Source organism: Plodia interpunctella, chromosome 11, assembly GCF_027563975.2.
Source record: "Plodia interpunctella isolate USDA-ARS_2022_Savannah chromosome 11, ilPloInte3.2, whole genome shotgun sequence".
NCBI classification, from domain to species: Eukaryota; Metazoa; Arthropoda; class Insecta; order Lepidoptera; family Pyralidae; genus Plodia; species Plodia interpunctella.
The window spans coordinates 8255579-8279602 of record NC_071304.1 but is presented as its reverse complement, the minus strand read 5'-3'; the positions used below and the strand labels follow the sequence as shown (position 1 = coordinate 8279602).

Sequence of the window (24024 nt, the reverse complement as noted above, 5' to 3'; positions counted from 1 at the left end):
GAGAAACAGGAATCGGAAACAGTGAACTGCTTGGTATTTGAATAGCTATGTAATAGTTGATGGTAGGCCAGCAGTTTATGACATATTAGCGCCCATTTATAGTTGAGTAAACCTGAAATAAGTTATTTCCGTAAGTAAACTCAAGCATACTGTGACGTTTGGGTGAAGTAAATAAAAGTTCAACCAAGTCCACAGATAATAATTTTATTTAAAGAAAATAAATACAGGGTTGAGTCCTACTGCCCTATGCCGTGTTCTAAATCCTGACAAAGAGGTACTGCCCTTAATCGCGACCAGTCTTCGGTCAATGACTACGCTGGGATGGTCGGTCGTACGGACAGCACTCAGCAGTCGCAGGGTGGTGCGCAATGATATGGCTGTCGTCTCAGCCCTAAACTCGGACCCGATTCACGGGTAATAATATTGCACACACAAAACTTTGAAATTAAACTGAAGAGAAATTTTACACTTTAGAAATTCTAGTCACAGTGTGTAAAAAAAACTGGAGGAATTAATTATCAGCGTATTTAAATTTTTTGAACACTGCGTTGAGATGAGCGTTTACGTGTCCGCTGTATGAAGATCAAAATCGCTTTCCGCGATCGCCCGCTACGCGCCCGTTTATGTGGGGACGAGAACAAAGGACCGGTCGTATGTTGCAGTGAGAACGAACAACTAGCCATTATTGATGTGACCAACTTACGTACCTATGTTTTAATGTTTTTGTTTATTTGTTTGTTATTTAGTGATTTATTATTGTATTAGTAGGGTTTTAGTTATAGTTTTAATGTATATAGTGTTTGTATTTTTATTTTAGTTTAATTAGGTTAATATTTCATTAATTATTTTTTTTTTTACTTTTGTTTTATGTTGAATTTAGTTTAAATAAATAAATATATGTTACAATACCCCCTCTCGTCCTCAAGGATTTTATTTTATATAAATAATAAAATCCGCTAAGCGAGTTTTTTTTTTTTTATAAAAACGAAGCTTTTATATTGTTTTTTTTATTTTTTTTTATTTTTTTTTTCTTTTATACATCTACATACATACATCTTCATTTATGTTTCATCCGTCCAAACAGCCGTAGTGACTATTTCATTTATGTTACTATGGCAGTTACAAACTAAGTTCAGTCAGTGTTTTGTTATCTGACTAACTTAAAAAAAAATGTTAGGTACATCGCTTCATTTAAGTTCTAATACAATATGAAAGAGGTTGGGTATAATTTATATATATTTATTTATTTACAGTTACTAATTTTAAATCTTTTATATGCCAAATCCCAATATCTTTACCAGACATATCAGCCAAATTGTAAATTAAAGGAGACTTTTTACCTATTATCCGACACTTTATATATTTCGGTGCTAACTTTTTACTAAAATACTTGTCCTTGTCACTCTGAACATAAGCTCTTTTCATGACAGTATCGCCAACATGAAATTCTGCTGATTTGCGTCTTAAATTATAATGAGAGGTGTTTTTTGTATGAGCCTGAAAAAGTTTGAATTGGACATCATCAAATATCTTAGACAAACAACCCAAGTTTTCGGCGTAAGCATCGCGGGGTAAAAATATCAACTCATTACCTATGTCGTTATCGACGTAATGTGAGCCGCAAGTGACCAACTCTCTTCCAAAAACAAGGAATGAAGGAGTGTAGTGAGTTGCTTCGTTGACCGAGTTGTTGATGGCAAATTGGATAGATGGTATTTTAGTGTCCCAGGACCTATGATCATCATCAACGAACGTTGATAGGGAAGTGATAATTGTCCGGTTGTAACGTTCAACGGTGTTAATTTGGGGAGTATATTTAGGTGTGAAAAATATGTTCGGAATTTTATACTTTTTAAAGAGATTGTCTGTGAGGTTACTAGTAAACTGAGTACCGTTATCTAGGAAAATGGTCTGCGGTATGCCATGAACAAGAAAAACGGAATCTTCTAAAATTTTAATTATGTTTTGCGATGTGGCATTTCTAATAGGGAAAATAAGGCAAAATTTAGAAAAACAACACGTGACTACAAAAATATATGAATTTTGCCTGCGAGTTACTGGCAAAGGGCCCATCAGATCAATAGAAATTACTTGAAATGGACGAGAACATTGTTTGGGACGTCCCATTTCACCCAAGGTAGCGTGATTTTGTATTTTATAAGCTAGGCATTTGTCGCAAGAGGAAATAAATTTGACAACGTCACCATGCATACCCGGCCAAAAATAACGCAAAGCAAGGCGTTTATATGTCTTAAATATACCGAGATGTCCGGCCGTAGGCTCGGAATGATTTTCAAAAATAATTTGCTCACGCAGTTCAATGGGAATGACTTCTTTCCAAGCAAATTCTGAATTTAAATTAAATTTTTCTTTACTTAAACGATATAGGGTGTTGTTTTTGACTAAGAAATTTTGATAATTTTGGGGGTGGTTTATGCAACCATTATAAATATTTCTGTACCAAGTATCAGAAGTGGTACTGATTAAATTGTTTGAACTTATGGCACTTACGGGAATTGCACGAGATAAGGCATCGGGAATAACGTTATCGGAACCGCGACGATGTCTAATATCAAAATCGAAAGAGGAAAGGCGCACACCCCAACGAGCCAGTCTACCTGTCGGATTGTTTAGGGACAAGAACCACTTTAGTGCACTGTGGTCGGTGTATACTATAAACCGCTTTCCGTTTTCAAGGTAGCACCTCCAATGCTCCAGAGCAGTAATTACGGCCAACGTCTCACGCTCAGTGATGCTGTAATTCTGTTCTGAGGCTGACAAAGATCTACTCATGTAAGCTATTGGATGCTCCCTCGAATTAATGGTTTGCGTGAGCATAGCACCAACTCCTACATTGCTGGCGTCCGTATGGACTTCGAAAGGGAGGTTATAGTCAGGACAGGATAGTACTGGTGCTGATACCAGACACTCTTTAAGTTTAAGAAATGCAGCATCAGCTTCATTAGTCCACTTAAAAGGCGGCGCGTTCTTTTTATTGGACGTCAGTTTATTTAGGGGAGCGGCTATAGTGCTGAAGTTTGGAACGAAACGACGGTACCAGGTGGCTGTTCCGAGAAACCTTTTTACATCCTTTTTATTTGAAGGTGTAGGGTATTGGAGGATAGCCTGCACTTTTTCTGGATCAGTTCTCAGACCATCATTGTCAACGACATAGCCTAGGTATTTGAGACGGGATCTAAAAAATTGACATTTCTCAAGATTTATTGTGAGATTTGCATGTTTAATCTTTTGCAGGACTTTTACTAAAGTTGAAACATGGCTGTCAAAATCATTACTTACTATTATGATATCGTCCAAATAAGCAAACACTTTTTGGTCGAATTCTCCAAAGAGAATGTCGACAAGACTCTGTTGTGTAGCCGGGGCGTTGGTCAATCCAAACGCGGTGCGCTTGAACCTGAACGTACCTCGCCCTGGGACATAGAAAGCCGTCTTATCTCTGTCATCGGGATGGATATTAATCTGCCAAAATGCCTTGGATAAATCGATGCTGGATAGATAGCGAGCATCTCGAAGATTATCCAAGATTTCTGAGACATAGGGCAGATTATACGCGTCTTTTTTCGTGACTGAATTCAGTTTTCGACTGTCGAGACAGAAACGAGGTTCGCCGTTCTTTTTCGTCACTATCAAAACAGGGGACGACCAAGCGCTTTCACACGGTTCCACAACGTCAAGTGCTAGCATTTCGTCGACTTGTTCAGCGAGAATACGTTGCTTCTCCGGTGATAAGCGGTAATAACGCTGTCGAATGGGTTGCGTATCCCCAGTATCGATGCGGTGCGTAATTAAATGCGTATTGCCTAAACCTTTGACCTTTGAAGAGATCTGTTCAAACTGACTTATGACGTTATCGGCCATAACTCTTTGGGACTCGTCTAAGGTCTCATAATCTTGTAAATGGGCTTTAGGGTCATGAAAAGAAGTTAAGTTGTCATTAACAGTACATATATTAACAGAATTTAGGTATTTAGGACAAATGTGGAACTTACGCCAGAAATCAATGCCCAGAATTAAATTATTTTCTACTTCTGGAACAACAAGAGCTTCAATTATGTGAAATTGGTCCTCAAAATGAATGGGAAGATTCATAGAACCAACACTTTGCAATTTTTGGCCTCCAGCAGCGATAATAAATGTAGGGTTGGCCTCGTTACTACTTAATTGAAGTCCCTTCCTTATCAAAGTTTCATGAGCTTTGTTACCTATGATTGTGACAGCGGCACCAGAGTCCAGTAAGCCCGCAATACACAAATCATATATTTTAATAGAGGCATAAGGCCTAGAATCGTTATTTGGTTTATTAGACAGAACTGCAGTAAGCTTATAAGACTTGAAAAAATTTGAGATGGTTTGCAACCAACGTTGCCAATCATTTTTATCAAAATGATTAATACTACAGTTCCGGGTATTCAGTTTTTTTGGACTGATTTAATACCTTTTGCCTTGTTACAATCAGGGCATTGCGGGGTTTTAACATCTTTTTTGCCACAAACAAAGCAGAAGATGTTACTCTTGTCAGCCGTACATTGGCGTAAACCATGAGAATCTGTACGACACCTTGGACAATAACGACGTTTAGGCGTATCTATAGCATGTATAAATTTATGGTTTTGTTTAAGTTGATTTTCCGAATGATTATTGAAATTTTTATTATTGTTATATGTGTATGTTCTGTTATTGTGATTATAATTTTGATTATCCGTATTATTATGTGCATTTTTGTTATTAAATTTGTTAAAAAAATTGTAATTTTGATTAAATTTTGCTTTGGATTTAGAGTAGGCAAATTCGGGTGCTAAAGTATCTGACGAAGGAGCTGGTGGTTCGCGAAAATGCAATAGGCGTGCTTGAACTTTTTCGAAATTAGTGCAAAGAGATCTTAGTTCATCAATTGATTTAATTTCGGGAGAAGAAGCTAATATAGTTGAGTAGCAAGGGCGGATGTTATGCAGAATAATTTCCAGTTTACTATCTTCTGAGAGAGTTTTCGAAAGACGCGAAAACAATCCAGACATAATAGATAAATAAATAACTATGTTTTCTGATTCACCCTGCGTCCTCGAGCGAATTTCTGATAAAAGTCTATAATCATAATCAGACCTATCGAAATCATTTTTTAAAAGAACTAAAAGGCTATCCCAATCTGAAATAAGATCTCTATTGCTGCGAAACCAGTGTAAAGCGTCTCCAGTAAATATTTCGGTTGCAAATGAAAGCAACTTATTGTCAGAAATATTTCGCGCCTGTTTGAACTCAATTGCCCTTTGAACAAAAGATCGAACGCAAGTTTTGCCATCATATTTTAATTTAATAATATCTTGAGAAGATCGATCACAAGTTACAGATATGTTCATTGGGGTGGTTGATATGGATGATTCACTGGTACCTTGACAAAGCAATGGATCAATTATGTCTTTATCTTTAAGAGATTGAACTTTATTTGTGTACATTTTAAATTGGTCAACGCAAGAACCATAAATGGCTGATTCGGTCCCACTACTATGTATCCTATTTAAGCGATGATACAGATGATTTAATAAATTTTTAACTCTTAAAACGTTATTACGATCGAGCTCGGTACCCTCGATCGATGACTTAATCTTTGTTAAAACATTTGAAACTCCTACGAGGTCCTCAGCTGTACCAAATGGCGAATCTAAAATGTCTTCCGATGGAAAAATGGGAGCTAGTTTAGCGATTTGCTTCCTAAGCTCTTGTACGGTGCTTTCAGGGTTAGAACCTCTGATTGCCACTTCGTACTCTAATTCAGACTTCTGGAGTGATAAAAATTTAATAGGAAAAGCCATATTTAAAAGAGAAAAAAAAAAATATATATATACCGGCAATAAGTAAATGGTGAACCAAAACCGTAAAAAAAAATCTCTGTTCTTTACAAAATTGTGACACGAAGAACGTTTAAGGTTGCTAAATAAATGCAAAGAAAAAATAAAAATAAAAATAGGCAAAAGAAAAAAAAATTTAAATCACACAACACAAAACCAAAAAGAAAGAAAGAAAAAAAAAAAGGCACATAAAATTGCAACTAGTGTGTAGCACAAACACAAAATAAAAAAAACCGATTTGGACAGTTTACAAAATGACCGAATTACTGACTACAACATAGATTAGCAATTTTAAAGTGCGGCGGTAGTTTAAGAAAATTGTTCTGGCAAGATAAAATGTTAACAAAACAACGGAAATTTTTAACAATAATAATAACGACTAAATAGAATGTAAAAGAATAGACGTGTTTAGTGTTACACCTTAGCTGCTTGCAACCAAAAGTAAAATGAAACGTTTCACAAAACAAAAGAAAAACAAAATAAAGCACACAAACATGCAGCTACTAAAAGGAAGTAGAACTACGGCATAAGAAAATAATAAATTTAAACACGTTGAGCGCCAGTGTGACGTTTGGGTGAAGTAAATAAAAGTTCAACCAAGTCCACAGATAATAATTTTATTTAAAGAAAATAAATACAGGGTTGAGTCCTACTGCCCTATGCCGTGTTCTAAATCCTGACAAAGAGGTACTGCCCTTAATCGCGACCAGTCTTCGGTCAATGACTACGCTGGGATGGTCGGTCGTACGGACAGCACTCAGCAGTCGCAGGGTGGTGCGCAATGATATGGCTGTCGTCTCAGCCCTAAACTCGGACCCGATTCACGGGTAATAATATTGCACACACAAAACTTTGAAATTAAACTGAAGAGAAATTTTACACTTTAGAAATTCTAGTCACAGTGTGTAAAAAAAACTGGAGGAATTAATTATCAGCGTATTTAAATTTTTTGAACACTGCGTTGAGATGAGCGTTTACGTGTCCGCTGTATGAAGATCAAAATCGCTTTCCGCGATCGCCCGCTACGCGCCCGTTTATGTGGGGACGAGAACAAAGGACCGGTCGTATGTTGCAGTGAGAACGAACAACTAGCCATTATTGATGTGACCAACTTACGTACCTATGTTTTAATGTTTTTGTTTATTTGTTTGTTATTTAGTGATTTATTATTGTATTAGTAGGGTTTTAGTTATAGTTTTAATGTATATAGTGTTTGTATTTTTATTTTAGTTTAATTAGGTTAATATTTCATTAATTATTTTTTTTTTTACTTTTGTTTTATGTTGAATTTAGTTTAAATAAATAAATATATGTTACAATACCGTGCTAGATAAAAGTCCGCAAGTATTTTTTAATCGTGTTCCTCTCTCGATTACATAGACTGCTAGATTCATAGCGTGGAACGGAATGTGTGGGTTGTTGATTAATTTTAATTGTTTTTCATCATCTTTTAGATTTAATAGCTCTCGTTCTCGTTTTAAACTTTTAATTAAGATTCATCTCTGATATATAATAGTTGAGTATCAATGACTATTTGTTAAGCAACACGAACTCGTTTACAATATTTTTTTAATTCTTTCTCTTTCATCAATACTTAATTTGTTGTTGATTGTTGGCTTCAATTTATTTTCCTAATACTTTGATATTCTCATTATGGAAGTGTTCAAAAATAGAGGAAATGTTCGGATTACATCAAAGATATAAGAGAAACGAATGTCAAATTGAAGAGAGCTAACATTGTACTAGACCTATAGAAACAGCGGGGATAAGTTAAAAAAGGCATCAAGGAGGAATCATATAGTACCTATAACATTACTATTAATAAAATTTCCACCACAAGTTCCAATACCTGTTCCAGATATTTTTCAAGGAAAACTACCGATAGCATTATAAAACTATTCTATTTTTCTGCATGGCCTAAATACCTCCCTAAATATGGACTTTCATCAACAGCTTTTGAGTTCCGTACATGACAATGTCACACTCGTTACCATAACAATAGTAAGAACAATGGCAGCGTCGGTCTGTCTGTAGACACACCTCGTCTATTGTACCGCGACGATGGGGTCTCTGTGCAGAATCGATTTAGTTCACTATCATTGGTGCCGTTGGAATATGTTCCGCCGGGGCTGGACTCTGTTCAAATTCAATTTTTTTTAATGACGTCGAAAATTTACTAGGTATTTAGTAGGTACTACTAATTAATTAATAGATACTTCTAATTCCATGCTCAAAACTAAATCTGCCCCCGACTTCTTCACCTACTCGGTGAAGAAGAAGCAGCGCAACAAACTGCACCGCAGCCTTTTCCTTAAAGACGTCAATTAAGAAATGTGGGTCTTTTATTTTGTTTTGTAGCCACTCACATGGATGCAACAGGCAGATGGCAAAGGATAACGGAAAAGTTAGACGGTTTTGGTTGCGTAAGATATTAAATAGTATCGAGATGTACATGTTTATAATAGTGATGTTAGAGATTTATAGAAGTTAAAAAATAGTTCGGTCTTGACAATGGAATCCCCTGCGGGCTACTGGCACTATGCCTATTACGGCCCTGTTTATGTACCTATTACAAATTCAGACTTTTCGTGTCAATAGTCAGCTTGGTACAAGTGATATTCAAATGCATATTTACGGTCCCTTCAACATTTAAGTGAGAGTAGAGAAAGTACATTTCCACACTTATGTGATTCAACACTGAGTTTAATGAATATTTAATAACATTATGATCACTTTCAGAATGATTAATAAGGAAAAATGATCATAATAGATTTCTACAGCAAAAAATGTCAAATTTTCATCAATATTCTGCACAAGTACGTGCTCCAAAAAATTGGGACGTATCGACAAACTTGCGCGTACACTACGCGTGTATTTTCGACCATCTGAGATAGACTAATATTTCGAACACAGAATATTGATAAATTTTCAGAAACAAAACTGTCAATTTCAGTAAAAAATATTTTTAGGATTATAGGAGCAATTCTTCGCAGAATAGGTAAACGTTTGTTACTCAGTAATCATTATTGAGAAATATAGGAAAAGGGACGCCCGTTAAAAAAAAAGCCAATATATAATATTATAGTATATAATATATAATATTATAGTAAGACGTTGGAGAGGTACCTTATCGAGAACCGAACCTGGGTGCAACATCAAGTTACTTCCAAGATTTCGTTACATAAAAACAAACAACCATAGGTGTCCCTATGGTGAAATGAAACAAAACATAATAATAAATGTTGCCAGTTCTGTCACACAGTAAACCATAGTGTTGCGTTTCTATCCGTCTACTCGATAGCCGTAATCTCTCCACTTTTTGCCGGCAGTGGCAACACGTAACTGTACACATTGACATAATTCCACCGTCCAGAGTATATGGACCAGAACTCGACACATGGAGTGTGTCTAATTAAAGTGCTAGCGACTTTTGCCACAATAAAGATAATGGAGAAAACTTGATAACATTGATTAGTGTGGTGGTACAGAGTGAATTTAATATACAGTATACACAAGAAGAAACCTCTGAATGTATCGCATAATTGTTTCTAAAATTATCTTCTTCCTTCGTCTTCTTTTGTCTCAAATAAAAACCGATAGAAATAGTTCTGCTAGTCATTGGAGAATGTCAGCCATTTTTCTGAATGCGGCTGATGCCCAAATTCTGCCTGAATCTAATCCAAACAACCGAAGCACAAGATTGGAATATCATAGTTTTACGACTGGATTCAAGACGATAATAATAAGTATCGACCAAGGAGTTTTCCTTCTTCCCTTGATGCATATCAGGATCACAATGATTGATTCAAAATTGATTGATAATCAAGTCCTGATCGTACTATTCGCAACAGTTATTACAATTCTAGTATACTATCAATGTCTCATGTCTCACATGTTCGGCGGAGGGCAGCGGCCCGTGACGGTGGCGCCGACTAGCGGTCAAGTGGTCAGGGACCGCCTTCTGGATGATCCGTTATAACAACTTGAAGATTGAGATTGTATTCTAACAACTAGGAATACCAACGTCCGTGTGAAGAGGAGACGAAAAAGAAGGAAAGCGGAATGACTCCGTCTTTTAACAGCCGGGGAAGACACCGGGAAAACTCTTTGCATTCTAGTAGAACTTGTTTCAGAGGATGTCGAACAGAGCAGAGATGTAGACGCTGGTCAAAGAACAGGCAAAAGCAAAAGATCATGTTCTTAATAAGATCTTGACTTCAGAGATCATATTCAAGAACACAAAAACTACGGTTAGGATTGTAGCGCCACAGAGAGCAAGGAATATAATAATGACCTCATCTTTGCTGGGTATCTGGCTAGATTGACGTCAAACGCACGCAAATTTGTAAAATAAGACGAACAAGCAATAAGCATAATAATGACCGTCACAGTCACGGGTCTCCTCGGCAAATAGCCGATATTATGCTAGCATGAAGTCCTGTAGTCAAGTTCTAAATGTTATATTGTCTGTGAGTTCTATGAAATAAATGGATAAGAACAAGAACTCGCAGTACCAAATAAAATTACAAACCTTACTGTGTATGTGTCGAATTGTTGACTTCGTTTGTAATAAGTGGCCGACAAATTGAGAATGGAAGCTGCGTGCGAGAAATCCACAGGCTTTCTTTGACATTTGGTCAGTGGCACGCGTGCAGGCATGCGCGTGCGATCAACTGGGACGATCCTTTATGGCTTGCCACAGATTATATTCAATAGCTGATTAGCATTCACCCGGGATTCCGCGAAAGTTTGCGATTTTCTGAACAGTGCAGGTTTAATTTCAAAAAACAGAAGGAAAGCATAGTTTTTCCTGTGTGTGCGTATTAATCTTCACTGGAATTCAAAAATAAAAAGAAATCAATCATTATCACGAAACAATGTAGCGTAGACAGCAAAAAATGGAACAAGACACTCATCGAAGGTGCCTCAAGCGTGTCCAATCATAACTTATTGTCTGGTACATGTGTATCGTCGAAGGTTGCAAACATCCCAAATGTCTGCTGCTCTTAAAGCATTTAATTGTTGGTTAAAATATTTTAGCTATACTGTCTACAGATACTTTACAGTTTAGTAAACTAGAATTATCATTTTTATTTCTGTGTTAAAAATTAGTAAGGTAGGAGTATTTTTTTGTACTGGTAATATAACGTCCCAATGCAACGAACTCTAAACGTTTGCTCATTGGAATGAGTCATAATTTAAAATTCTGATTGCATGCTCCTGCGTTGCGTGATAGCGACAGTACCTTAAGATTATAATCATAAAGAACTTTATTGCTTGATCAGAAGTTGGTAGGCTCAGTTGACCGCACTTGACATTGGCACTGCACTTGTGTTAATATCGGACAGAAAATATAATCGTAGTTTCATGACAATAGAAATAGAAAAATCAGATTTAAGAACAAGCATACGGCAGAATGACGTTATGAAGAACAACCTACAATAAGGATTACCTAAAGATACGATAGCACAGGTAAAAATTAAATTCAACACCTGAAATGGTAATGAAGACAAAAGAACACGTACATAAACAAACGTAGCTTCAGATTTCTGAATAATAAGTGGTATAATATACTGTTCTCTCAATATCGCAAGCTTCATGTGACAGTTAAAGTTGCACCCACGACAAATCTGCAGTAGTGTTAATTTGAATATGTAAATTTCTCATTCCTATCAACGACAACAAGCAACCTACGTACTTCCGAAGTGTGAGTGGATGTGAATCGAGGACCTACTTGCATAATGAAGGTTTAAAAGCGCTTGAAATGGATCTTATAGTGTCATACGTAAAGGTAGGATTCGCTTGGAAGTGCAGGGCTTGTCAATTTGGAAAACATTGTCAATATTTAGAGAAGTCCCTATTTGCACAGAATAAATATACTTATATACCTAATAGAAAACTATTGCTAGCTTTTCTACTTCAAATAATATTTGTTTCTCAGTTCATTCAGCTGAGCATTTAATGTCAATTTTGCGTTGAGCCCTTGGCTTAAATGTTATATGGCCAAAACTGGATTAAAAAATCTTGTGAAGACCAATCTACGCATAGTAGTAAAAATATATAAACCTATAAGGTTTTTAACATTTTTTTTTTAATCTGCAAAGAATTTCTTATATCATTGATCAATCTAAGACTTCCTACTGTGGACTGGCCTGAATATCTTCGAGCCTGTTTCTACATCATGTTGCAACGTCAACGATCTCAACACAAATACTAGCGACTTTTAAATTAACGACAGTATTTCCATTCGGACATTTACTAGATGGTGGCATCAGATTAAGTACGTATGACACTATGCTACCACTTATACTGAATGACGAATTGGGTTGTCATAAATCATAAAATCAGTCAAACTAAACATAAATTGGAACACGCTTAAGATTTTTAAGTTCTTCCATATGTCAAACGTCATATGATTATACTGTGTGGTTAATGCTTTTTAAATAAACTGTTTTCTATATTTAACTCCTCCAAATAATGATTCTTTTAGATCGATAAATATTTAATCCGATAGGTATTATTTTTACTACCGGTATTCCTCAAGGAAGTATACGAACTCCATTCCTTTTTTCAATGCAAATAAACATACGGTTTGACGACCTCGGTGGCGCAGTGGTAAGGTTCTTGCCACTGGACCGAGAGGTCCCGGGTTCGATCCCCGGTCGGGTCATGATGGAAAATGATCTTTTTCTGATTGGCCCGGGTCTTGGATGTTTATCTATATATGTATTTGTTATAAAATATAGTATCGTTGAGTTAGCATCCCATAACACAAGTCTCGAACTTACTTTGGGGCTAGCTCAATCTGTGTGATTTGTCCTAATATATTTATTTATATTTATTTATTTATTTATACGGTACAGAATAAGTGTGATTTAAATCTAAGTATTATCGACGACGAAGTAGATAGAGCGACATTTCCATCACTTTTACCGTTCAGTGTGCATTAATGGTGTCGGCCATTTAATACAATATTTATGTGACGCGTTCCATCGCGTAGTGAATCGCAGCGGGCGATGGCATGGCGGCACGGTTTCTGTTATTTGTAGCAAACTATTTTACAGGTGACACATTGATTTTCTTTGGATCTTTGGATGACAGGACAGCTTCCAATGGCTGTTTGGACAATAACCTAGGTGTTGAAGACTATTTTCTAATGACACTATCCCCAAATAAGTCATTTTTTAAAATATCAATTTAGTTTTTATAATAGATTTTATAAATCTTATTTAGAAACTTGTTTTATATTACATGCTCAGTTCAAGATACTGAACGTGTGTAAAAGGTAAATAAGAATATAATTATAATTAATTAGACAAAATCTTAAGTTTTTTCGAAATCATTTCTGTTCTACCATCATTATATGATACGGCACGTTACTAACAGCTAAGGAATGCCGGCAAATGCCTTTCCTTCATCTAGCAGACAGTGTTGCAACCAGGCAACTACGCACCGTGCTTAGCACGGAATGTCACAGGTACATATACTATATATTATGTATAGTCTTATCATGTAATGAATCTTACGATCTTTTTATGATTTTACAGTTATTTTACAATAGAGATTGTAGAAATTTACTTCCGTGGCTAATATATACGTTTTACTTTAGAATTTATTGATCTAACTAACATTTTTTAAAATTTATTTTCAACAAAATTCAATGATTGCTTACACAGACTACAGATAAAGGCAGATGATGATGAAGTAAGCAGCAAAAATTATCAAGTTTCGAAATGTAAAACATTTTTCGTTCAAAAGTGAAAATATTTCAGATGTCAAGAATACTGAGTAAGCTATTCGATTTTATTATCCATTGTAGCACATTCTAGTAGGTATAATAGAATACAAAAACTGCTAAACATGCTGTGTTACTGACCGAAATTTATATAGGTATTTGCTGTTCAAAAAATCCAATTGTCTGAATCTGTTGTCATGCTGATTCATCATCACTTTCACATAGTTTTAAAGCAGTATCAATCTAAAAGTAGATTTTTGACTCGTGGGCCCACCAATAATAAAATGTCATCAAGTATGATATGCGTGCCAATGGTCTGACAACTAGGAATCGCGACGACCCTGTGAAATAGAGACGAAAAAGTAGGAAAGCGGATTCTGGGCTCCGTCCCATAACGGCTGCGGAAGAAATCGAAAAAATCTTATTTACTTATCGATGGCAAATCTGCAAACGCTCTATTAGGCTTTATGCCGCAGCGTGCTGCAGATGCAACGCGTTGTGTCGCAGACGCATTCGGTATGTGGTAGCCTTCAATATTTTTATTACCAGAGCCGAGCTACTTCCATGGCTTCATCAGAAGCTGCCAACAAGTCGCCCGAGTACAGGTGTTTGGTAATTTGGAACAGGCACAAAAAACTAGCTGAATTTCAAATATCAAAACAAAGTTATACCTAATTAACTGCATTTCTTGTGTATGTTAAAATATGAATTACTAAATTAATTCTCAGTAAATCGTTTGCAGCAGGCACGATCTTCATTTTGGCATGGAATTTTAATCGGAAAAAAAATCCGGTCGATAATAAAATTTAATATTCTTAAATGACTAATGTATAATGGCCTTCCGACGAAAAAATATCTTTCATGGCAATGAGTGTGAATTTAGAAAAGTGTCAAAAAGTGTTAAAACGTTTACAATAGAATTCAATTCATAGTTCAAAAGAAAACTAATTTTTGTATTTTTGTTTGAACCGCTGACCCAGAATCATGTTTGGCAATAAGTTTACAAGGGTTTACAATACAGATTACAATACAATACAAAGGGATAGATTGTCTAACACACTTGAGAGTACAATTATTGTTTGAAGTTGTCGCCATGATCGAATGGGTCGGACATCCTCACCACACATAAGAGAAAAATTCGGAATAGGTATAGCAAAAACAGTTATTACGGAACCCTCGTTTTTGTATTAAATCAAATATCTACATAGAAGTAATCGTGATGACATCATGGACGACCGCGAACGGCACGATCAGTGCCTTTGCAAAAACAACAACTATTAGCATTAGCAAATGGTTTTGTTGATGAGTTGAGATTCCGAAGGTTGAGCGTAATTTTATTTGAAACTTATAGACATAGACCTTCCCCGACAAACGGTATTTGAACCTTGCTTCTCGAGGAACAGAAATAATTTTACGCCAAAAACCGTAAATTGCGTCTTTTGGAAACGTAAATTGAGTAAATATTGACCGCAGTCGCCTGTTTCCCAAAGCTAGCTTTCTTACAATTACCTCTATAAAAAGAAGTCCTCCTGTCTCTTCTGTATCTACGCGATAAACTCAGAAACTATCGGACTTATTTTTGTACGGTTTTCACCAAAAGATAGTATTGAACCTGAGGCAGTTTTACCCGAGCTAGGTCAGGAAACTTGGGAATAAATTGAAAACATTTTGGTCATCCCACATCGGGATATGAAGCTTAGTTGATCTTTCAATTTCGGTCAGTAGCAGACTTCTAGTAGCTATATCGTCAGACTTCTCTTACTCATTACACATGGGTAACCTACCCCAGTAATGGATAACAGAAGGCAGTTTGCGCTTATCATTCAGAAATTGACAGTTTCAACGGTTCTAGTAGACAAGATGATGATCAAAATGCATATCGCAATAGTCTCGCAATCGAAAGCGAATATTTTGGCAAATCAATCATTTATATGCGTGTATAACGTTAATTTAATCATACGAAAGTGTTAACACATACGTCCACTGTTGGAGAAACTGGGCAAGCCGTGTTTCTAGACACTTTCTACCCAAACTGATAGAAAATACTCGTTTACTTGAAGCTAACTCGTTTTGGGAATTCCGAGTTATGTAATCAATTTATGTTTATCGGAATTTGAGCTTTGGATTGAAAACGTCGCGACGATCCCAAGTAATTTTATTATAGTACCTACTCATTTTCCAAATACCTACCTGTACTTAGGGTTCTTGGATGCCAGTCGTCCGGATAAAGCCTGATACAGTTAGGCTTTTTGATTGCGTCTCTGGCCAAAATAAACGGTGTTCAACTGATATGGCTTTTGTTATTTTTTCAATCGTTCGATTCGAGCGCCAAACTAAGTAGGTACCTATATAATTTATTTTTGACTGATGACTTAATTTGACTGATTAATAATAAAGTGCTTAGACTGATTTGGCATTTGATTTTATTTATAAGTACTACCTATTTCTAAAATGTTAGAAGTAAATAGCCAAAAAAGCTTGAATTTTGCATACAATCTTTTTGTCTTATTAATACTGACACAAAATGCTCATTTTTGTAGTGTCCAGCCTTTTTACCCAAATATTCGGCCAAGCTGGCTGGTCCGTCCGGCGTTAGGTTAGGTCGGCAATAGGTACATTCTAATAATACTTTTATTAAAGAACAAAAGTTTTGTTAAAGAAATTTTGAAGTTATTAGATAAGTTCTACTATTTAGGTGACTACACATAAAGTGTTACATTAAATTGTGTAACGACTTACTTTATTTCAAAAAATTACAAAACTAATAAGTATGTTGAGCAAGATAGTTCCCACAAAAATATTTTCATATACACACCTCTAAAAAGTTACGTAAACTCGATTTAGCGTTTAGTTAAAGCGTCATGATTGTAAACCGATCATGTGGGTTGTTTTGTTAAACGAAGCAGAGATGTCTCTATGTGACGCCCCCAAGAAAATAGCTAACAACTTAGAAGCCAAACAGCTTTTCAAATATAGGAACAAAAACTCTGGAAATCTAGTTGAATTTAAACTTATCTACCTACCTATGTAATCATATTCATATTTTGAGAAGCATACATTTGTGAATACACCTACGAATACAATTTTAGAAGCATCAAATATTTTTTTTTCATTTTTTTTCAGTATTATTGTTGTATTATCGAATGTCTGATTCGTCATGACAGAAATCGTTACATCACGGTCTGGCCGGCTAAAAACCGTAACCGGGCCGTGAACTTTAACAGTTGACGTCAAGACCACAGGACTGGCATCTTGGAAATTTCTCTCACAGTGTTTGAAGGGCTTCAATCGAAACTGTTTATAGGTACCTACGTACTTTTCAAAAGTAGTAACCTTCGATCCGTGAATTTAAAAATTAATGAGATGAATCATTCTGGAATCATAGGTACTCACGACGACACTGCGTATCCAGTGGTATAATCTGTGACGGTACCTACCCTCACTACCTCAGTAGGTCAACTAAGTAGGTACCACGCAACTTTCCGAGTTTGATTGACGACTCAAGTTGTAGGCAGGTAGGTAGGTATGTTAGGTATGTGTCATATCTAGCTGGTAAGACGTAGAGTTTTAGCTGATTTTTCAGCAGCAGTAGAGAAACTATTCATACTGACTAGGCAGAGTATCGCACTGTTAGTGTAGTATGTATAGGTACCTACCTACTTTATAGGTTGTAAAGTCACAGCTGAATGTTCAAAATTTTAAGAGTTAACTACCTATTACCTATTTACGCTGACCCCTTGCTTCGCGGAGTCACAGCATGAAATGAAACAAGTTACACGCGAACATAATCTTATGAAGAGAAAATAATATCGAGCAAGATTTTTGATTGTTAAGATGATACACCTAGGTACTATGTGTTGAATAGGTAGGTACCTACCTACGTGGGTAAGTACCTACTTTTTATGACTTATGTAAATTTTGAGTTCTATTTATAGCGAAGTGTACCCCTTTCCTTAGCACAAGGTTAGTGACCGGGGTCAAGACGACGGTCGTGGTTGTGGCAAAATGATGATCCTATTAGCTTAAGCTAGTGCTGTGATAAGAAAGTTTTTTTTTTTATAATACTATTATTGTTATCAATGTCATGTAGGTAAGTTTATTTTATTACCCATCCTGTCTTTACGCATGTATTCTTTGAAATAATAGGAAATATAAGGAGTCAAAAAACATTTTGGATAACCTTTTGTTTAGAAAAATAAGTTGTAAAAGAAGAAACTCGGCAATAACAAAACCTCAACGTCACAGAGACACGTACGCTATAGAAGTAGGCAGACTTACAGGTAAATACGCCCGAGACACCGAAGTTCCTTGAAAACTTCCGTCAACTTTCACTAAACTTCATAACACAAGTATCGAACACAGTTGTCACAATATTATTCACTTATCGATAACAAATAAACACTCGTGAAACAGTAATTTACACACATATTTTGAAAACACCGTGTTAAAAAGTATCAAACCCTCGACCGCCAGTGCTATCGCGAACGAATAAAAAAAGACTGGTTGTTCGGACTTGGAGGTTGTGCGAAGCGAGCGCAACACCACATTCCACGAGTTCTAATCGAGGCACGTAAAATGCCTCCGTCCCGTTTGCTCTTACGACAGAATGGCGAGTGCGTAAGAGACGGAGATGTAACTCGTGCACTGTAGGTAGGGCCCGTTATTCAAACACAGGTAAAGGCTTTATTAATTAACAAAATATCAATGAAGACAAAAATTAAGAGCTATGTAACTACCTATTTATTATTTCTTGATAACATTGCTGTGAGATAGCTAACTCTCTTTGGATCTTCCTATTACCTACCTACATGACCTTCATCAACAAACAACTTAAATAGGTACAACAAATCATTTACTAAAAGAAAAACCTTGTTGTTATAACTTTATTTGTTTTAAAATGTTAATTGAATCGAACATTTTACTTTTCTTATATACTTCAAATGGGGTGAAAACAAACCTAATGAAACGAAATATTAAAGTGCCTGATGCTTTAATAATAGCAATTATTTGCATTCATATGTTCACTCATTCTCAATGGTAATATGAATATGATACGAAAATTTGAGGCGCTTTTTTAAAGAACGTAATTAGTTTCTTTCAATATTCATATGAAACATTTTAAAAATGCAGGTTAAGTAACATTCTCTAACTAATTAATGTGGTTAGGTATAAGTCTGAAAATAACAATCTATCTATTATTACTATCAAAACTATCAAAACTCGTGTACCAAAATGGCAGCTTTTTTAGTAATATCAGCGGTCTAGTAGTATAGATCGTCTAATTCGAAGTTGTCAATTATTAGTTTTCTCTCCATTTATAATTATATTGGCAAAAATTATACAAAATAATAATATCTACTTATAATTTTTTACTTTATCCGTATGTATATATAATATATTTATATACTTTTATATTTTAGGTTACACACTGATCCGTGTTTATAATATCATTATAACATATTATATTCCGTGTCGATTTCAACCTTGACGTTGGCAATATCATCGTTTTGGCGAACGATGGAGCCACGAAATTAAAAAAAAAATCAAAAACAAAGTATTCTCCGTTTGTGACAGTTGACAGTGATCGCTTATTGCTGTCTCTATGACATTGACATTTTTTCGCTCACTCAACATGCTGACGCCGAGCAGGAAGAAGTAAAAGCAAAAGCTTAATTTTTCCAAATAAACAAACAAGTAAATCGAAATAAAAATACAATTTTATCGGTACAAGACACTACATAATAATGCCGAAAATACGTCGTAGCCGGAAACCACCACCAGAAGGTTGGGAGCTCATTGAACCAACTCTAGAGGAATTGGAACAAAAAATGCGAGAAGGTAACAATCTCGTCTTCTTTTATGAATGTCCAAATACCTACGTATTTGGCTTTACAACGAAGTTTGTGTGCTCCCACAAAAATAAGCTTCAAGTAAATACAAAAATACACACCAACTTGGGTGTTCAAATAATATTCAAAAATGGGATAAACAGTGTTCAAATACAAAAATTTAACCAATTTCATTTTTGAATACTAATCAATAATCAAGTATCCCATACACTTAGCATATCTATTCTATACTATATATTCATTATTTTTTTCACAAATAGGAAGATATATTATTCTGGAGTGACATGGATACTTTCTATCCCAATATCCACAAGAGTAAAGCCCCAAGAAGCAGCTAGTCTATTCTAAAATATACATTTATGATTACAGCTGAAACTGAACCTCATGAGGGGAAGCGTAAACAAGAGTCACTTTGGCCAATATTCAAAATTCACCATCAGAAGTCCAGATATATATATGACCTGTTCTACAGACGTAGAGCAATAAGCAGGGAGTTGTACCAATACTGCTTAGATGAGAAGATTGCCGATGGAAACCTTATAGCGAAATGGAAGAAGACTGGATATGAAAATTTGTGTTGCTTAAGATGTATCCAAACTAGAGACACAAATTTTGCTACAAATTGTATTTGTCGCGTACCAAAGAGCAAGTTGGAGGAAGGCAGGATTGTAGAGTGTGTGCATTGTGGCTGCAGGGGGTGCTCGGGATAATAATTTAGGTAAATAGCATACATTCAGAAGTGTGTAATTTCTATGAAAATAAATTGTGACTTGTTCATATTGCTAGTAATTAAATAATTTTAAGTCTGTACATATTGCATTTTTCACTTATTAATTTATGAAAAATAGTAATCAATACCAAATACAAAATCTTAACCATCTTGTTATTATTATTTTATTTCTATTAACTGCTGCTATGTGTGCTGATACTTAGTATACCAATAATAAAATAAAATTTAATTTCAGTTTTTTCTGAAAGGTATGTAACTCAAAACATGCTTTGCCATTTTAAGGTCATAAAATAGTAGACACAAGGATGCTAACTAACAGGACAGAATAATTAAATATTGATATTTGAAAATCAAGATTTATTTTGCACATAGTGGCATCAATTGTAATAATTATTAGTAACAAAATATTTCAACAAGTAATAATCATTCAGTATTTATATTAGAATAGACATTATCTATCCCATTAGGACTTAATGTAATGACAAATTAGAAAACAATATTGTTAAGTTTAAAACAATATTTATGCATAAACTCACAATATTCCAAATATTATTTGGATAAATATAAAGTGATAAAGTAATTAATTAAATAACAAATCCACTTAAAATTTTAATAATCATAATCAGGATCAACATAAACAAAAACTAGACTTCTAATTGCTTGAAATGAGGGTAGACTACCCCCAATTCTTTTTTTAAACATAAATTTCGAATCAATAAAAATATAACTATGTTATTTTGTGATTGCAATTGAATAGCTTAAAAGATTTGCGGTCTACCGTCACTCTTAACTACTTACTCTATCTAAGGTCATAAAGTCAATGGGATTCCATTTGAAGCCAAATATATAGTAACTGGAATAGTAATCATGGAATTAGTAGGTACTCCGTCGAGTTGTACCTCCTAAGTCCATGAAATATATTCTACAAAAAAAATAATCATAGATTTCTATGCACATTAATCTTGTACCAAACGAAAATTGTCAAATTTCAGAGCCAAAAGTTGCTTCAAAAGACCTTATTTTAAAGTAATCAACATACAATTATAATTATTTATGAATTATCAGTCTTAGCCCTTAGTGTTCAACACTGGAGATCGTTATTTTATCACAACCATAAAAGATTATTCAATATCTTAGGATATTACAACATTTAATCTTAAACAACAATTGGTTTGTGATCTAATTCTTTAGCAAGCTCTATAATTAACTCTTTATAAATAAGGGGATTCACATTTTTGCCCAAAGAGTAGAGTATGAACCAATCACCATATCCAAAACGGTTTACTATTTTCGACACTGTACTGCGTCGTACATATCTCAATTGTCCCATAATCATAAATGTGCGCAATGGTGATAGAGAGAACACCAGTAAACGGAAAAGTAAAGCCAGAGCAGAAACAAATGCAAGAAAGATCAACCAAAACCACAAAATAACAAATATCTTCTCATTAACAATATTTAAAGGCAGCACACACAGACGATCCTTGAGTTGCAGTGTACCGGTTGGTCCGTATTTCCTTAGCCAGCATTTGGTGAGCTTCGGGAAGAACTGATCCATGGGGTTTATTAGGTCAAAGTCTTCCATATTGACTGGTAATTTAGGAGTGTGTGTGAAGGCAGCAAATGCAGCACCATAGTTCCGGAAAGCACCACCGAGGAATATATCTAGTAGGAATATTTGGCCAACCTGAAAAATCAGATCTGTATTTTAAAAACTATAGGGGATTTTCAAATTCCCCAACATATAGTAGCAAAACTTGATGGCCATGATTAGGTGATGAATTTATGATTAAAGACTGATGAGAATTAGAAGCTCCAGATGTCAAATTTTATTTAAGACTACTATTTATTGCTTGTATTTTTTTTTTTGTATAATAATAGAGAAGTATTAAAAAATGATGCTTCTAACCCTGTGGCTGTATTAGACCGCCAAACTATTCTAGTCCCATTTCACACATCAAGTATTTTCATTGCAAGCTAAACAGATAGTGATATTTAATCATGGAGTAATAAAAATAAACTCACTACATTTCCCAGGTTCAAAAATTCGCAAAGGGCGTATCTCAGGGCGTAAGTGTTGTGGGTGTAGATGTTGGTGTAGGTCAGGTAGGAAATGAGTTCTCCGCGACGGAATTCTGACCAGTCCTTGGATACAATTGGGCTGCCTGTAAATTATGAACGAAGTAGGTAACTAGTTAGTAATCTGTGATAATGATAGTAATAATATGTTTCTAAATGATTGTCTTTTACCATTCCAAGAACTGGTACAAAACTAAAGGTTGTCTGTTTTTTTAAGTTATCTACAAAGTATATATCAACAGTGGCGGCGTTTCGTCATTGTAAATCCGCAGTCAGTTTGTAATTTGGCAAACAAATTTACAAAAAATAGATCCATCACAAATTTATTACATAAAAAATGTTTCTGTCACATTATTTATCTATGAATCATATCTATGAATTATGAATAGGTAAAGAAAGAATTATATTTACTGAAAAAATATATTTACTTAAGTCTGCAGCCAAAGCCTTCAACCGGCCGCCTTCCCAAATCTTCCATAAGTAACGCGGAGTGTAGAACATCACAGCTTGTCCGAGTAAGACGAAGCAAACCCACTGGTAGTAAGTATGCTTGATCTGCTCATCATTGTAGGATTCTGGACCCACACCGACATATGCATTGTTGATGCCTTCTTTACCTGAAATATTTAAGTAAAAATTGAACTTAAAATTTATAAGGATAATAATGAACAGTCAGTATTCAGACAAAAAAATATTTTGATTACCTACCTAATCCACAATTTTACTTTCAAATCTACCTGACATTTGCCTAGCATATACCTATGTATTATGGCCACTTTTGATTTTATAATAATGGCTTGGATCTTTGTTATTTGGATTTTTGATGCTGCAGTTCAATTACTGGGAGGCTTGTAAAGAGATAAATATTGCTATAATACTATGCATGAAATTTAACCCCACATTTACACTCAGCCCACTGCCACTTCTCGTGCCGCTTATTCTTATTATCTCTCTCTTTTTTTTATTTATAAACTTGCAAATTTTACAAATTAACAGATTAATAAACGAATTGCTGTAGTCAGGTAACAAAACGTAGCGTGGCACGTTCTATTTTGATCGAATTGGGGAGGCAACAAGCAAGAATGTAAACACTCGCTCGTGCTCGCGGTGCCCGTCTTTTGAATGTCTTCCGCGCGAAAAACCGACAATCGAGGGAGCGCCGGGCAGTGGCAGTGACAGCGCGAGTAACCTATTTACATACTCGTGCTGCCCACTGGGATGCTCACTTCCCTGCCCAATAGGGCTGAGTGTAATAGTATATGGCATAATGGTTAGGTAGGTACTCACCGCCAAGCCTACTCTTCAAGGTGTAGGTTCCGTAAATCCAGCAATAACTGTTAACGGCATCCTTATCAGAATCCTTCTCGCTATCAGACATGCAGTGGATCGGCTCCCCGAAGAACTGCTTCGAAGACACCAGCAGTGTGAAGACCAGCAGCATTATCACAGTGACTTTGTAATGCATGCGGAACACATTGTTATCAGAACAAACGTTCTCATACTTAAGAAAAGCCCGAAAGGGCATAAATAGGTCTATCATGTTGTACTACTAACACTAAACAGCACGCAATAACTAATAATGAGCAAAGTAACTACCCTAAACTATATATTTCGTTAGTTTGAAAATCTAGAAATACCGCCATTGAACTTCAACAAATCAAATCAAAAATTCCTACCACTATTTTCTACCTACGGTCTCGACTCGAATCGAAGAAAAAAGAATGCTGACAACTTGACAAAATTAATATTTTGTCTATGAATGAA

The 24024-nt window shown here is 35.4% G+C and overlaps 4 protein-coding genes across 4 annotated transcripts in view; 1 reads left to right on the top strand and 3 right to left on the bottom strand.

Moving 5' to 3' along the window:
- Myo10A (Myosin 10A) overlaps positions 1 to 18105 on the bottom strand; it is a 101985-nt gene extending 83880 nt beyond the window's left edge. The window contains exon 1 of the mRNA XM_053752046.2: positions 17881 to 18105. The gene's annotated coding sequence lies outside the window, so the exon portion shown is untranslated. The remainder of the gene's footprint in view (positions 1 to 17880) is intronic.
- LOC128673891 (bromodomain-containing protein DDB_G0270170-like) lies at positions 189 to 7214 on the bottom strand. Its single transcript, XM_053752044.2, has one exon. It carries the CDS (start codon positions 5829 to 5831, stop codon positions 4434 to 4436), a length of 1398 nt encoding a protein of 465 aa, XP_053608019.1. The 5' UTR covers positions 5832 to 7214; the 3' UTR covers positions 189 to 4433.
- Positions 18106 to 19211: 1106 nt separating the features above from the next.
- l(1)10Bb (lethal (1) 10Bb) lies at positions 19212 to 20261 on the top strand. The gene is made up of 2 exons (XM_053751857.2): positions 19212 to 19440; positions 19821 to 20261. Exons 1-2 carry the CDS (start codon positions 19347 to 19349, stop codon positions 20159 to 20161), a joined length of 435 nt encoding a protein of 144 aa, XP_053607832.1. The 5' UTR covers positions 19212 to 19346; the 3' UTR covers positions 20162 to 20261.
- A 262-nt stretch (positions 20262 to 20523) lies between these two features.
- LOC128673770 (innexin inx2-like) lies at positions 20524 to 23955 on the bottom strand. Its single transcript, XM_053751856.2, has 4 exons — positions 23548 to 23955; positions 22689 to 22877; positions 22207 to 22346; positions 20524 to 21868 (listed from the first exon to the last, which is right to left on the bottom strand). Exons 1-4 carry the CDS (start codon positions 23798 to 23800, stop codon positions 21338 to 21340), a joined length of 1113 nt encoding a protein of 370 aa, XP_053607831.1. The 5' UTR covers positions 23801 to 23955; the 3' UTR covers positions 20524 to 21337.
- Positions 23956 to 24024: the final 69 nt, after the last annotated feature.

Bases quoted from the DNA above. Each gene is read 5' to 3' on its own strand.
- LOC128673770 (XM_053751856.2), bottom strand. From the start codon at position 23,800: ATGATAGACCTATTTATGCCCTTTCGGGCTTTTCTTAAGTATGAGAAC. The intron at 22,878-23,547 runs GTGAGTACCTAC...TAAATATTTCAG, and splicing joins CTTGAAGAGTAGGCTTGGCG to GTAAAGAAGGCATCAACAAT. The intron at 21,869-22,206 runs GTGAGTTTATTT...CTGATTTTTCAG, and splicing joins TTTTGAACCTGGGAAATGTA to GTTGGCCAAATATTCCTACT.
- LOC128673891 (XM_053752044.2), bottom strand. From the start codon at position 5,831: ATGGCTTTTCCTATTAAATTTTTATCACTCCAGAAGTCTGAATTAGAG.